The sequence below is a fragment of the Aedes aegypti genome, chromosome 2 (assembly GCF_002204515.2).
Source record: "Aedes aegypti strain LVP_AGWG chromosome 2, AaegL5.0 Primary Assembly, whole genome shotgun sequence".
Taxonomy (NCBI): domain Eukaryota; kingdom Metazoa; phylum Arthropoda; class Insecta; order Diptera; family Culicidae; genus Aedes; species Aedes aegypti.
In genome coordinates, this window is record NC_035108.1 from 468,947,224 (window position 1) to 468,964,813 (window position 17,590).

General features: G+C 36.9%; 1 protein-coding gene across 2 annotated transcripts in view; it reads left to right on the forward strand.

Moving 5' to 3' along the window:
• LOC5568096 (eukaryotic translation initiation factor 4E-binding protein Mextli) overlaps positions 1–17,261 on the forward strand; it is a 49,720-nt gene extending 32,459 nt beyond the window's left edge. For both annotated transcript variants that reach the window (XM_021848303.1, XM_021848304.1), the window contains 3 exons: positions 6,106–6,553; positions 6,615–6,733; positions 15,850–17,261. In XM_021848303.1, coding sequence (XP_021703995.1) covers positions 6,106–6,553; positions 6,615–6,733; positions 15,850–16,083 — 801 coding nt within the window. In that variant the 3' untranslated portion in view covers positions 16,084–17,261. The remainder of the gene's footprint in view (positions 1–6,105; positions 6,554–6,614; positions 6,734–15,849) is intronic.
• The last annotated feature ends 329 nt before the right edge of the window (positions 17,262–17,590 follow it).

Here is a 17,590-nt window from a genome sequence, read left to right on the forward strand (position 1 = left end):
CGATGTCACGCCTGGTTTGAAAACGCTTGAAAAATGACATGCAAAGAGTCTGCATATCTCAGCCGGAGAAGCTCCTGAGTCAGTACCGTAGGACATAATGGCCGGAAGTCCATTCTCTTTACGTTTTTCATTTACGAACGACCAAAACTTTTTAGGATTATTTTTAAGTTCATTTTGCTTTCTCTGTACATACAGCGAATAAAGCAAGCGATTGTTATTCTTATATCTGTTGCTGGCCATCTGAAACTGTCGTTTGGTGGCTGGATTTCGATTTGCAGAGTAGAGACGCAGATACCTGGCCCGCTCTCTTTTCAGAATTCTTAGCCCAGAATTCGACCATGGAGGGCTACGAGGGCTCGATGTGAAGGGACATACACACGGAACAACTCAGTGAGAGTATTAGTCAGAATTCGAACAGCTTCGTTGACATTGTCTGCAGCGTGCAGTGCTGTCCAATCGGTTTCCAAAAGAGCATGATTTAGCGCAGTAAAATCAGTTTTGCGAAAATTGAGCTGAGGTACTACAGCAGATTCTACGAAAGACACGATTCTCGGACATTTAAAGGAAACCAATAATGCCGGGTGGAATGCATCAATCTCAACCAGCGGCTCAACTGCTTCTGTAACATTGCATTGCCTAGCGGATTGTTCGTTACAGTAAACAAGGTCCAGTTTACGATTCATGTGATTCACAACTGGATTTAGTTGCTTCATATTGAGTAGTGACATGCCATCAATGAGTGCCGAGCTAGATCTACTGAAAGTTGATTCACTTGGGTCGGGGTAAAAATAATCGTTGAAATCAGTTTTCCAAACCAGACCAGGCTGGTTAAAATCACCCAATAAGAGAATAGAGTCACGTGGCCCCGAACGATCGGTAACATGACTGACACATTCTATGTGTTTCTCAATGTTGCTGGAATCCATTGCTTGTTCAGGGGATATGTATATTACACCAATGTAAGCATTACTGCTAGCTGTAGTAACGCGAACCCATAGCTGTTCAATATGCATGGTGAGAGCTACAGAGCTAGACTTCAGATGGTTCGAAACGGCGATAAGAACACCACCACCACGTTTTTTGCCGGTTAGCTCAGCGTTTCGATCCTTTCGGTATACAGTGAATCTGTCGCCAAACAAAAGTTGTGAGATGAAGTCTTCGTTCAACCAGGTTTCGGTGATAACAATCACGTCGTGATCCGAATCCGTTGCAGCAAGAAAGAATTCATCCACCTTCGTGCGCAAACCTCTCACGTTCTGGTAGAAGATGTTGAGACTGCCGTGAGTACCCTCAACGTGGGACTCATTATTCGTCGTAAACTTTCCCTCTGTATCGTTTACAATCGGGCTCCTGGATTGCAACGCAGTTTTGTCTGTGGGTGGTTGAGTATCATCGAGCGTATAAGTTTGCACTGGCAGTGAAGTCTGTAAGATGGGGTTCTCGCTATGACACAGTGTAGCAGTCTTCCTCGCTTCGGCGAGACATATACCAGTCCTATAATTACCTGAGAGAACAGGAGAATCCACCGAAGACTGGTCGAAAACACGATCGTTGATTTGCTCAGGAGCACACAATGAGAGTGGCGATGGTTGATCAGTCGAAAGTTGAGCCACATCGGAAGATGACGTATTACTCTGCACTAGAGTCAAGTTCTGCAAGATCGATTTTTTCCTATGACTAAGTGTAGCGGTCGTCCCCACTTCGGCGGGACATATACCAATCTTATATTTACCTGAAAGAACAGGATCATCCACAGAAGATTGGTGAGCACGGTCCGCAGTCCGCACTGCTAGCGGGGAAAGTAATGTTGATTGCTAGATGGAGTAGTCTATATTTTGACGTGCCTTGTTGAAACGCTTGATATAAATAGGGCATTTCTGACTCCAGGAGGAATGATGGATATCAGCCAGATGATCCGACTTCGCAGTTCGCAGGCTATTCATCTTGTCGCAGTTGACGCATTTCACAAAATCTGAGACACACTCGCTTATTTCATGACATTCCGCGCACCTTGGACAGCAGACAGGCTTTTCACACGAAGATGCCAAATGGCCATATTCAGAACAGTTGTAGCAGCGTTTAACGTTGATATTCTCAACTACACGACATCTTTTCCATCCGATATAGACACGTTGGAGTTTCATAATTGCATCGAAAGATGGAGCGTCAAGTTCAAGAACAACATTGAATTTATTTAAATTCTTATTTTGTGGTTCTGCAATGCGTATTAACCAAGCTTTGAACGTAGATGGAAGATTGTTCTGAGTTTTGATTTTCTGGATTAGAACACTTTCGTCGAATTTGCTAGTTAGACCAATCAGCTTCACTGTTGGGTTCAGTGGTTTCATAACTTCAACTGTGTATTTATCCGACAGTGCATCAGTGGCTGCAGAAACAAGTTTCGATGCATGTTCTTTCGAGTCACATTGAATGGTAACCTCACCGGAATCTCGGAAATGCACTTCCTTAACCGCAAAAGCAATGGGATCTAGTTTATCACACATGTCCGATTTAGTGACCTCATATTGCTGACTACACTTGGGACGCAACAGAACAGTTTTTTCAAATCTCTCAATGCGTTTTGTTTTAACCAGTGGTGATATTGGCGGATTTGAATGGCTTGTAGAGGCACAAGAAGCTGCATCACTTTGGACAACAATTCTTGGTACAGGCAACCTGCGTTTACCAGATCGCAGTGTTCCGCCAATCTCATGCTGAGTTTGAGCTGAGTTACTATCAGTAGGTTTCTCTGATGTGGACTTTTTCCTTTTCGTATTGATATTGTTACGACATACGGCAGCATAAGACTCTTTTTCTTGATCCTCATCGCTAATACAGTTAATATTAGCGGCGCTCAGAAAACTGTTGCTGTTTAGCAGCTGATGATGAATTGTTGACTCGATTCTGGATATGCTATTTTCAAATGCCTGAAGTTGCGTTTTGATTCCACTTTCAACATTCGACGTCAAATCGTTGAACTTACAATTCCGTGCGTCGAATTTTTCAACCAATTCCGAACATTTTTGCTGCAGTTTGTTGAGGCATATTTGTGCTTTCCTGCAGTCAAAGCACATGTACTTTAGACCTACGTTGTCTTTCAGTGCATTGGCACCAGCTCTAGTCAGATCAGAACATCGTACATGCAGAATTTTGTTGCATCCACCAAAGCAGTAAAACACGATCGGTCTCGGCAACAATGCTCTGTACACACACATCACACAGCACCGACGTCATCTCGAACGGTCTTCGGTCGCCCTGTAGCGGGCTGGATGATGAATTCAATAGACTGTCTGTTGTTTGCTTTGCAATCTCCGTCGACAAGAAATTATATTTTTGGATAAAATCGTATCTTCTTAGGTTTATCGGTTTCGATTAACATCTCGATAGAGACAATGTCAAACACTGAATGCACAGATATCACTTTACAGTTTATACGACAAAAATAACATGATTAAAAGTGCGTTCGGATGTTTTGTGGGGTATTCTGACGGAAATGATTTTTTTCACTAGTGAAATTGAATTTGAATGTCAGTAGTGGATGAGAATTAGTGTAGCAAAAGTAATTGGAAAACTGAATGCACGTTCTACCAGATTCGTGCATATATTGTCAAACAAACATTCACACAAAGAAGAATTCAACGATGACGGAGCCTACTGAGGATCGGTGTTGTTGACTGTATATTGAAATATGCAGACACTGGCGTTCACATTCCGTAACTTTACGATACACACGAATCGCCGACGCTACCAAAGCAAGACAATGAGGAACGTTTACATAAGTTTCAGCAGAGATTACTGTAGGATTTATTTTAGCAAAACTTTCCTAGTTACACCCGATTCTGTTTTTGCACGGGGGATGCGTACCGTGCAAAAAAAGTTTTCAGTTCAAAATTTCAAAAACCGTGCAAAAAAAGTAACACCAGTTCTCGACGTTTCATGCAAAAATAAGGTTTTGGTGAAAAATTTTGTATGAAAACTTTTTTTGCACGGCCGTGTAAAAAAAATCCGTGCAAAAACAGAATCGGGTGTATTTTCAAGGATTTCCCCAATAATCTCTTCCACAGTCGCGCTGTTGTACTTTGTACAACAGTTGTGATTAATACGCTATTATTTTGCAACAAAGATAATTATCGACACCAAAACCAAAATATATTCCTCAAGAATTTCTTAAAACAATACTCGACAGTTTTTGTTTACAGTGTGGCCCTTTATTATGAAAAATCAACAATTGTACATAGAAGCCGCATAATTATGAACGCACTTTATACAGTTCGAGTAGACCACAATCGGTATATAACATATTCTAGATAATTTCAAAATTTGGAGCCTGGTGGCAAAATCTCGAATCGTTTGCCTAGAATAATGATAGTCCTTGTGCTACTGAAGAACTCTGCCGAAGACGCCATCTTTCTAAGTGTTCAAACTGATTACCTAAACAATTTTGTCGAAGATGGTTTTTTCTATATTTAACCTTCTAAAACTCAATCCCGCCTTTAGACGGGGTACACTTTGGAATTTTTCTGTATTTTTTCTGATTTGGGAATTTAAAATTGATTATATTTTTGGCTTAAAGCTTGGACCATAACACGTACATTAGGAAAGTTTTATACCACTTTTAAAACATTTATATATTTTTGAAAAAAATGTATTATTTTACAACCTACAAATGCCTGGGTTGTACAAATGTTGTGCATTTTATATTTTTCTACAATCAACCTATCATAGAAGAAGAGCTTGGTTGAATTAAAATAGTTACAAATCGATTTTTACGTTAGTTACACGGAAAATAAAATATGTTCCATTTAAAAAAATATATACAGTCAACCATGAGTCGATATTGAAGGGACCATCGACTCATGGAAATAACGAGTCATGGAACAGCAATGCTATGGAGAGTCGTTTGAGGGGACCATCATAGTAACCATGACATTGGATTTTTCTTATGGTTCCATGAGTCGATATCGAGTAATGGAACATCGACTCATGGAGGTTTAACTGTGTATATATATATATATATATATATATATATATATATATATATATATATATATATATATATATATATATATATATATATATATATATATATATATATATATATATATATATATATATATATATATATATATATATATATATATATATATATATATATATATATATATATATATATATATATATATATATATATATATATATATATATATATATATATTCAAAGTACTGCAAAAACTCACATTTTTATTTTTTTATTATTGTTTAAAAATCGGTACCCAGAAGAGGCTTAAACAATGAAAAAGCATAGGGCTACTTAAAAGTAAAATAAATTAGAAAAATCAAAATCCAAAATTTATAAATTTACGAATAAAAATAAATCATTGTCCAAAACGTGTTTAGATCAATTTTAGATACCGAAAAATGATACAAAGATCGAACATAAAAATTTGGGTATTAGAGGGTTAATCTGGACGCGATATATTTCATGTTGAATAAGAAAAACCAAAACTCGCGTTATAAAAATTTTAGCAGACAAGCGATAGGTAGAAAAAGTCCTTGAAAATTCCATGGAAAAAATTCTAGATAAATTCTTTGGTAACTACCTTGGGAAATTTCTAAAAAAATGTTGTTGAATCATCGAACAAATCGATGGCTGGAGTAATTTCTAAAGGTGTTATTCAGATAAATTCTTGGTTGAAAAACTACGCCAAAGTATCAAGCAGTTTGCTAACCAAAAAGTACACCTCTCTGTCATAAAATTACTTTACCCCTATACCTTCCCGCATGAACTAGCGTAGATGAAGGGGTATATCCGGTCTTATATTGTGGTTCAGTTTTAAATGTAACATCAATTCCTCCCTTTTTGGTCTGCATTCTAACGTGGCAGGCGCCATTGTTGCCGAAAAATAGAAGATCACCAGCACTTACACACTGAGGATGCCTCTTAGTCCGAAGCAGTCATCTGGTTGGTTTCTTGTGTAAGTGTAGCTGATCTGGCGATACTAAAGTAGTAACCCCGAGCGGAATCAAGCTCAAGTAAATCCCATACAAACTTGAAACGGTTGGTGCTAAATTACAGTTTCATTACTGTTCATTCATTTTTTGCAGGTTGCTAAATTGGTGCTGGACGACTATTTCAGTAGTAACGAATTCCTGGCATCGGTCGAGATGGGAGCCAGTTTTGATTTGCCAAGCTCGTTAGCATCGCCAGTAACGCCGATGCCCGGTCAGCATCAACTGATCACCGGATCGCCCTTCGTGGACAGCGGCGTCGGTTTGGATGCGATGGCTGGCGGAATGGGATCGATGGGCGGCAACTGCATTGAAGTCGACGACGATGTCTTCATCGTCGAGCCACCAACTCTTGGTGGTGGGGGCGGTCTGAAATCGGGCGATAGCTCAAGTTCTTCCAGCTCGACGTTGGTAACATCTACGCCGGCGAACAACGGACTGAGCCGTTCGAGAAGAAGCCATTTCTCGCGAAAAGACAGCGCACCGGAGGGTATTAAGGATGGCGCTGGCGCCACGCCAACATCGAAGGACGATTCTACTCCAGGTAATTTACTATTTGATTTTCACTCGTCGAATAATTTCCCAACGGATGTTTGCCTTTCCAGTGAGAATCGTTCACGAATACGAACGTTTGATCTACTACTCCAAATCTCCCCACTCATGGGCTCTGCCACGTGACTGGCTGAAGATCTGCGACAAACTACCCTATCTAGTACGAAACAAGGTAAACAACGACTCCTCTCGCATGTCCTCGGGCGACCGGGACTGCCCGGAATCCGACTGTAAAAACTGTAACCATAATAACTCTACTAGCACCATATCGGCATCTGCCTCCATCAATTTCGCTAACAATAGGAATGGCTGTGGTCACGAAGATACTAACAATCATAACGACAATCTTTTCACTAGTGATAGCAATAACAACAATAGCACGCAGCAGCGAAGAGCGCCATTTTTCTCGAAAGGTTTCCTCAATCGGCACGCTTCGCTCAGTGCGAGCAGTTTCGATATCTACGGTTCGACCGGAGGCGGAACGGGACGCATCGCCCATGGTAATAACTATCAGCAATCGTTCCACCGGTATCCTTCGCAAACGGGTAAAAGCACCCAGTACCGATTGATGCGTTATAAATCAACCGGCGATTGAATTGCGTTCTTCCTCAGCGCAGTTCAACCGTGACATTGGCCTTGAAATACGAAACGCTTTGACCGGATCTCTAGCTACTTGTTGATTTGAAATTAGCTGTGAATACGAATGCTGCGGAGCTAATCATTACGCTTATTGTTTGTTTTAAATGTTTTTCCTTACTTAAATTGTTAATTTATCCTAGATACTTGGATGTGTTTATCCAAAGTTAAACAATGAGATGATTATCATACATCTGGTAAGAATGAAAGCAACGGCTATAATGTGCAATAATGTGAAGAAAACTTGCCAAACATGTAGAACTAAAAACGAAAAAATCGAGGCCTTCCATTTGAAATTTGTTTCGTTCTTTTATATAATCCTGCATACATACATATTGTTAAGTTTAACAAAACTGAATAAAGACTAAAACCATTAAGATCATTCATTATAGGTAATAATCACATCACAGGGACTACATATTTCACTTGTACATAAAAGCGAACTATGGAATACAAGAATACAAGATTTGCATGCAAATATATATTACGTTTGAACCCACTCCCAATTGATCCCTTCATGTTGTTCAAGACCAACGCTCATGGTGTCTGTGAAGCACTTTTCACCGAATTCAGCATACCTACATACATCAATTTAGTTCTATATCGTAAAGTAGATATTCGAATGCTCTTGAGAGCTCATTAAAGTACTCAAATAGTCTATTGATTGATCCAATGGTGTAACTATTAATGAACAATCAATTCACTATTCATTTACAACATTTTTTATTATTTCGATTTTTAGATTTACGACATCATTTAATTTAAGTCATTGCTGACAACTTTTGTTCCAGCACTTATTTAAAGCATTTTTTATCATTTAAAACATTGAAAATATTCGTGGACGCAAAAGGGGTTAAAAACATGCTCAGTATTTTAATACATATCTCTAAAAAATCTCTATTTTTAACGGTTCTAGAGAAATTTTCAGAGATTACTAAGCGAGTATTTCACAGGTTCTTCAGGAGATATTCCTGATTCCCGAGTAATGGTATTTCTGGTATTTCTGAGGTATTATCTGTGGATATCCTTAGACAAATTTCAGGATGAATTCTTGAACAAACAACAAAATTATTGCAGGAATTCTTCATGAAATCTATAGAAAAAATCACAAAATGAACTCTTGGTAAAAAGACGATTTCGGGGAAAAAGTGCCAAGTTATTGATCGAAATGTGTTTTTTTTTTGCATTTTTTATGTATAAGTGGAAGACCAAAAACAGCGATCACAAAATAACACTTGAAAAATGGTTGCATATTGTAGGTAAGCTCGAATATCCGCTTAAAGAGACAGGATATGTAATTGATTTCGAAATTTTCAAAAGCAGTTTTTTTTAATCTAGAAATGTACACGATAATATCTCGCATAACTTCTGATCTTGCCCTAAAAGCCATTGGTAACCATGTGTGTAGCTCGTTGTTTCTGAGCATTTGAATGGATTTTCATGTTATTTAACAACGCTATGGGAAAGAAAAGATCATTATCTACCTGCCTGTGATGTTGGTTTGGATGCTTATTGTTTCTTGTGCTCAGAAACAACGAGCTACACACGTGGCTACCAATGGCTTTTAGGGCGTTATCTCAGAGTATGCGAGATATGTTCACTGTATTGTATTCTCCAACCGAAACACAGTGTTTCATCGAACATTCATCATTCGATGATGACGGATTTTTGAACGTTATTAATAAATCTTCGAACTGTTTTAAGTTTGATATGACGGTTGGTTTTTTTTTTAGCCACTACTATAGGCCTTTTCATGTGACAGGTCCGTCTATGCATTTGTTTACATCGGTGGATGACCGGTGCATACACGAGGCTGTCATTTTCATAGAGAACTGTCAAAGAGCTCCCCGATCAGCTGTTTTTGAACGTCATCTGAATAGGCCTATGCCGATTAGGGAAAGTGTACCGTAAAATCGGGTGTAATTGATCAGAAGGGTGAAATTGATCATCGTATCACACGATTTTATTTATTCGTAATGAAGCACAAATATCAATGTAAGCTGCAGTAAATGAACGATGCTTGTCGTAACTATTGTCGAATTGTGTGTTGTGAAGTTTTTTGCGTTAAAGAATGTTTATTACTATGAAAATAACGTAAAATTTCAAAATCATGCACGGTGCAGTATTGACAAACACCTATGAACTTCTATTTATAAGCAAGGATTTGAACATGGTATAAACCTGAAAGTTTGTGAGGATGCTTGAGATATATCCCTAAACCAGATTTCATCACCAAAACTCGTACCAATCTCATATGGTTGAAATAATTGAATTTCTGTTAGATGTAATTGAATTCCTTAGGAAATTGCATACATTTAGGCGTGTTCGGCGTAGTTCTTGAAATTTCACTATTCGTTATTTATATAAATATTGCATTGTTAAGAATTTTACAAGCATATTCGGATTAAGGGAGCTCAAATTTATCATATAAGGTACCGTGGGGCAAGTGGGTAATGGAATTCGCATAGTTGAGATTCTTCAAATTCTAGAGACTTTTAAATTGAAACAAATGAGGTCGTGTATATTTTTTAGCGTAAATCCCACCAATAATGAGCAGCATGTTAAAATTGATTTTGATGAAAATTTAAAGAAAAAAATACAGAAAAAGTTTTTGAAAAATGTCTCCTTACTTTTAACTTGCCTCAAAAGTGGGGCAAGTGAAAAGTTTACCGTTTTGAACAATAAATTCAAAAACAAACAGTTATATTCACGATTTCTATTAGCTTTAACATTTGTTAAGGCTTCCCAATGAACAATAACATAAGTAACATGTAAACAAAGAAAATGTTATTCTTTTCACTTGAATTTTCTTCTGTTTAATTATGTTAGTTGAAATGATTCGACAACATTATAACTGCAACATTTCCAATGTTAGTTCTTACATTATAGGACAGCAAATGCATTTCTGCTCGGTAGAATTTCCACCGCTCGTTATTTGTTTTTGAGAAAGTCGAATATGACGTCGGATAACTTTTCGGGAAAAATCAAACGGTATCCTTCAATAACGTATTTAGAATCTTTTTTATGTGGATAGACCTATACCCTATTTTTATGTTTTGAACTAGCTTACTTAGACATTCCACGAGATTTCCGTGTGTTCTCTAATATTGCAAACTTTTCAGTCAACGTCTTCCTTTTAATTGGCTGCCTGAAGCAGACATATTAATATTGTAATGTTTAGCAACATCTTTTAGAGAAGTTCCATGATTTCTAATAGCTTTTAACGCTTGAGTATAGTGTTTCTTGAATTATCAGCAAGTTATGTTTTTCTATGATAATTGGTTACCATGGTTACTTATGGCTACTTAAAGAGAAAACTCAAATTCCATCTCTATTGATAAACTTTTCACTTGCCCCACCAGATAAGAAAATTGACGGTGTTTAAATTAAGTTATTTTTAGGTCTACGTCGAATTAATTCTAAAACTTTTTTTATTGCAGTTTGAAACTGTCACAGAGGACAACTAAGAAGTGGTACAGGAAATTATTTTCCGCAGCTTTTTTCAACTGAAAATATTAAAATAAGATTGTACGCCGCCAACTTGTTACAGAGTAACAGTTGACAGGTTAACAATTTTTCACTCTATTATGCAAAAATGGCTGAAAAATCTCAGAAATCTGTAACCTATCGTAATGTTCTCAATGGCCTCAAAGGTTTACGCATGATTTTAAAACGTTAATTCACATATTCAGTAAAATATATCAATTGTTTTCACTTACCCCGCGGTACCTTATTAAAAAGGTCTGCAAAGACCGTATTTATTCAAAATGATCTTTAAAGTCACTTTTTTGCTTATTTCGTTTGCAGCGAAATCTGGTGTGCAATTTCTTAAACTTCAAAGAAACTTTCAGATACTATTTTGGTTTATTTTCTGGGGCTTCTCCAGAGATCCATGCAAAAATTTATATAATAACTCCTCCCCCGATTTTCCCAGCAATTCTTACAGCGGTTTTTCAAGGGATGCTTACAAGAATTTCTCAAACATTGATTAAGGGATGTTTACAAACATGTTTCTAAACAATTTTCTCTAGGAAATCCTTGAGAACTTCAACGCTAAACAACCAGTAATTTCCACAGACTATTTTCTTTTTGCCTCTAGGAGATCTTTCAACAAAAGCAACATAGGCTGTTCTAGACTTTTTGAGGGAATTCTTTCTGGGATTTTTCCGGGTAAAACCACAAGAATTCCACGCCGATAAAATAATAAAAGAAGAATAAAAAAACAATGGAAGAATCATAAGATAAATTCCTGAAAGGCTGATAAATAAAAAAAAACTTTTACAAATTCTGTGGAAAAGTCTTGGTGTAATTTCTGAGATAATTTCTGTGGTTATGCTTAGAAAAATTGCAGGTTGAATTCTTGAAAAAGCCTAAAACAAAATCCTTAGATATTCATCTTAGAAAGTCTTTAAAAAGGTTACCAAAGCTCGCTTAATTTATGACCTTGCCCCAAAAGCCATTGCAGAACCAAGTGGTGATAGTGTTCACTATGATTCATTCATTTCCTTAAAAACAATGAGCTACGAACTCGGTAACCAATGGCTTTTAGGGCGAGATCATGAGTTATGCGAGAAATGAACTCCTGAAAAAATGTGATTTCGATGCAAAAGTAGAAAACGCATTATTGTTCGAAATTTTTTATTTTCATTGCTTTTTTGGTGTATAAATGGACGAACAAATATAACCAACACAAAATTACAGTTGAAAAATAGTTGCATATTTTAGGTGTTGTATCCTTATCTGATTTATATCCCTATTGTCAATCGTTTGTTAGAACCCCATGTTCGTTATGTTTCTAAAATAGAATAAGCCAGGGGTTTTCAGCCTTTCTGGCTCGTGGAGCACTTTTTGAAATAAAATTGTTGCGCGGAGCACCTGTTCTTCATCATCACTCTGTTTGAAATCTAGACTGTTTACGAGATTTAGGTGAAACATCTTGAATGGATCAACTACTAGTTCAGCACTCACGGAAATATTCATAATTTTGATAGAATTCGTGAAATATTCTTAATTTTATATCAAGGTGTTAAAATTTCGATTATTATCGAGGCTACATGTTCCTTAGACATTTAAAGTATCCCGACAAACCTTTTTCACAACCAGAAAGTTACAAAATATTCTGTCCGGGTAAATAGGATATCTTCAACTTTGAGATTTTTCACCATATTGAATTCAAGAAACCCCAATGTTGCAGCTAAAACTGTCCCATACAAAATGTATGAGAGAATTTTCCCCGACAGAATATTTTTAAACATCTAATAACGAAATCCTAGCCCAAGTGTTATTTTTTTTCTTTATTAACGAGATTTTTAGCATCTCGGGACCAACGGCTTTACTTCCCTTTCGAAGGAAGTCGTCACTATAACTTTTTCGTAAATGACTATCTCGGGGATATGATTTGATCCCAGGTCCTCGGCGTGAGAGACATGTGTTCTAACCACTACACCAGGTCCGTCCAGCCATATTGAACGCTTTGGTAAAAACATCTAAGGTACCGGGTACCCCCGTTGGTTTGACCACATTTAATCTGAACCCTTTTTAATTTGTACCCCGCTAATTTGCACATCGTTCAGAGTGCTCCGCGAAGCACGGTATGAAAACCGCTGGAATAAGCCGGTTCAAACTAGTGATCCTTTATAGAGAGATAAGCGGAAGTAAAATAGAATGATTTGGCAACAGACCAGCAGTGGTGATTTTGCTCGGCGTCGAGAATAATATTGTAACACGGACATGACTTCCTCATTGCTAAAAAGTGTATTTTGTTGCTTTATAGATCTTTGAGCTACATATACAAACTAATAAACAGCCAAAAAAAAACTAAATATCGCATTGACAAAAAAATTAAAAAAGAAGAATTATTTAATTTTCTTTTTGCTTCATGCAAAATGATTTTTACCAAAATAATTTCAAGCGGATTATATTACTCCTCAAGAAAAGTTCATTTGATAGAAATGTCAGCTTCCGCGAATCTCTCTTATAAAGGATTACTAGTTCAAACCTGTTCCACAGCGGAACGGTCGAAAACAGATCAAAATGAAACAAAACTAAAACTTTACGAGGCGGAGGTCTCATTAGATTATCGGAGTTCTAGTACTTCAGTTCAATCACGAAACCATTGTCTTTCCAAAATCTAGGTACCGTAATCCAGTACGTAACATTGATCGAAATGACCCTCCTCGTAAAAAGAGCGAATCATCGAAACGAATTTATGGAAAGAATATTTTCAATGCATGAATGGTGCTTCTCTTTCTTAGCTAATAGAAATTGAGACTTTTGCGAAAATTGCGTTTAATGCATAAATTTGTCAACTTTTCAAAGCAATGATTTCTATCATTATGGATAACACTACCAAAGATTCGTGTCTTTGATGATCTCTGCAAATGACATAAGCAAGAAAAATGCGATCGTTTCAAAAATGGAATCGCCGAAAACGATTCCGTTGACGAAACTTTCATAAGTATGTTCAATTAGGCATCATTAACGAATTACTATTGATAATATAGAATGTCTATAGGAAATTGCCTACCTTTAGCCGTATTTCGCGATTTAAGGTATTTTTAATTTGAAAAAACTCCAAAACTAAATAACTTGTTAGAGTTTAACCTTCATATTCGGCTTCAACTACAGTACTTACCCGATTTTGTAAATCTTTTTTTGTCTAGAGCTATTTGTTGTCATCATTTCATTATCGAATTTTCTACAAATTCGTTACGATCCTGTTGAATGTACTTGGAAATGAAATAATACTGATTAATTGCCTACATTTCGGATCATCTATGTACTATAATTGAACCCCTCTAACGGCAGTTTCATTTTTTACCGCTAAAAAATATTCAAATCGCGATAATTTTTTTGTTTCTCGATATTTTTGCACCGTTCTTTCACAAGGTTTCCAAAAAGTCTTCTAGTTTAAGAACCCGCGTTGATATTAATCATTGGTTATCTAGTTTTTAAGATATTCCGATGTTCCTTGGGGGACCGACATTCTTCATATAAAATTTCTTTGGCGGCCATTTTGTTTTTAATCAATTTATTAAAAAAAAGTCTACTATACAATGCCAGGTATTAAGGAGCTATTCTGAAAAAATCATACAAATCGGTTCAGTATTCTTGGAGAAATACCACCATATTAAATTGACGAGAGGCGTGAAGAGCATAGAGTGCAAATAAAATGTATGATTTTGTGTAATGAGTAAAATATAAACGGAAGAATATTTATGGCTCTTTATCACCCTAGTTGCAGTCATTTTCCCAATGGATCACAGATGATCCATAAAAAGAAGTTTTTAAATTCTATTCAAATTTTAGAGTACAACATTTTTTGTTCTGCTAATTTATCCAGATATCACATTTGCTATTTTTTAACTACGAAAAATCTTGTGGGAAAGAGAGGGTTAACATTAAAAATTCCATGCCTTTCCTTCTACCTGATGTTGAGTACTGATAGGTGATTTTCTGAATTGAGGTTGCATGAATCGCATCACTTACCAAGGTGAATCCTGAACATGCGGTTATGATTGCTCCCCGCTGACCTAACTCCTTCCCATGACAACCATGGAGATGCAGAGGTGATTTCGGTCTCTAGTAACAATGGATGCCACACTAACATTTCTTCCCTTCCCTCGATGACCGTAAAGACGTGGCCGGCGCCGTTATTGACTTTTTAATATTTGGAGTTTTCGAAAGTGTACATTGAAGATGGAAAGCTACTCCCAAGTTACATCTCTTGATTCCTTGTGCAACTTCGATTATTTTGATCAATCATGGAGTAGCAAGTACAAATTGTACGGCATCAATGCTTATGCCTATGTTAAGTCTTTTTTCGGAAAAAGAATTTTAAATTGTATCAGAAATTTTGCCTTCTTTTCATCATCAGCTATTCTTTTATAGAAAAATTTTGGTGCCAACTGAAGAATAAGCTGAAATCTTTTCTTCTTTGAAACATATACTGTTCTTCCGTGCTATATCTATTGCTCCAACAATAGTGGAATTCGAGTTTTTCATATTCGGGAACGTGACCTTCGCACTAGTCATATAGAATTAGCTAGTGGCCAATCTATCAAGTTTTGGGCATCAACAGTCGTCTGGTGCCCCAAATTTGCGCTCTTGAAGATTTAGGAAGTGTTTTCGATACATCTACACCTCAAGCCGATGTACACGTATTAGTCAACAGATGTGACATTGATAGTTGGAACAATTTAGGATGATAAGTGACTGGATTTAAACTAGGCCATTCCCAGCTATTTTGTGTATCCCGGCAACAAATATGGGTATCTTGTGTATGGAGTTAAAATTGAAGAATGTCTTATATGTAAACCAGTTTGAGTGAAAATTCTCTGTAAATAAAACTATCAGGTTTCAATTTTCTATGTTCTCCCATAATTTTCAACACTCCTTTCAAATATAGCTGGCAATTCCATAGTTTTGCATCTTGTGTTACCATATTTCAGACGATTAATGTTTTTTTCAAATATCATATTGTATTAGTTCTCGCTCTAACATTGCACCCTTGAACGTTGTACATTAAACACATGATTTGCCCCATTAACTCACATGTAAGTACTGTCGAATAACGAACGCTTTGAAGCCTAACCGTCCGAGATAAGCTCAACCCTTTAAACACATGTACGCAACTCGTTCACCCTATCACAGGATATCAGTGACGAAAAGAACCGCTTCAATGGTGATAGCTTCTTGGAAATGAAGTACCAATCTGAAGGTGCGACCGCTAGCAGTAATCAGACGACAGATTCCACGGATGCTACCACGGAACAGCAACAGGCAGGAGACTCGGCCAGCAATGGAGATGCCTCGACGACGAACGCCTCAGGAGAACAAGCATCTGATGGGTCGTCTCAGCAACAACAGCAAGATGGACGGAAGTGAACGAGAGCTGCTTGTTGATCTCCGATGGGCTGATTACAGAATTACGTATACAATAATTATTCTATTCATGTACTACTGCTAATACTAAAGTTAAAGTCTAACTTTTGATATGACTATTTTTGTAACAGTAGCCATTAGTTGTTAGTATGTAGTTACGAAGAAGGGATTCAAGCAGCTAAAGATACTAGCGTTTAACCTGGAAGCTATCGTTCGTATAATCGATCCATGCTAAAGATGGAACTTCTTTTCGTATATAGGAAGAAAAAAACATATTTGCTATTATCTAGCGAGCCGAAACGGTAGCCTTTGAACTGGTACCAAACATCATATCCCCTTCCAGAAAATGAGATTAACCAAAACTCGAAACGTAGGAAGCACTGGAAGTGTAATCTTTTTCGTGAAATCGAAAAAGAAATTCGACCACAGTGAGATCATATTTAACATTTATACTAAAAGAAAATCAATCTCTCTTAGGATTAACTCACTTCATCTAACAAACAAGCAACACTCTCACCCAGAACTCATCGTGAGTCAATCTGCGGAATTCCATTTCATCACTCGGAATGTATAATTCAAAACCCTGAGCATTGCGCCGCCCACTGTGTATTAACAACCGTCTAGTCCAAAAAAGCATCACCCAAAACCGATAATGTTCGGACGTATTTAAAAGATTTCATTCAGTTTTGTTGAACAAATCACACCCCTAATCCCCTTCCTTATCCAAAATGATGTTGGACTCCCCATAAGTGCTGTTGATTTGTTTTTGATAATTTATTTTTCACGCAATATATATCTGTTTTATTTATGAACAATTATGTCGAAACACAATGTTATTTATTTTGTTCTTTATTTATTAACATATTTATGAAACCCGCGAAGAGCAGCTTCGAATGAAAAACTTTGTTGAGATTCTCAAGCAATAACCCAGATGCAAAAGCAATCATTGTAACGACCGTACTGAACAGAGTATAATCGCATGTTAGTTTTTCAGGTAATGTGTTTAACACAATATTCGTACATCCTTTTTGTAAAGTCCTAGAGAAAAGAGAGAAACTACGCATGTCTTTAAGATTACTAACCAATCAAAAGTAGGAAAAGAATCAGATATTAACCGATTCCCCATTATTATCCGATGAACTTATACACGTATTTTAACAATAGTAAAGTCGAGAAAAATTTGAGGAAAATTAAAAGTAAATCACTAAAAAATATTTGGAGCTTAACAAGGTGAAACTTTCATCGCGAAGATGTGTTGGATATAAGTAATAAAATTTATTTTTTCAAACTCGATGGGTTAAGTTTTTACGAAAGAAATCATTCTGCAGAGTCACCGCTTTTTTCCGTTTTTTTTTTGCTTTAGTATCAATAATTGGATGATGAATCTCGTTGCCTGATAGCTTGAGCTTGAACTTGATTGGCCGCCCGTCCAGTATCGCCAGATCAGCTGCACTTACACAAGGAACCAACCAGATGACTGCTTTGAGCTAACAGACACCCTCAGTGTATC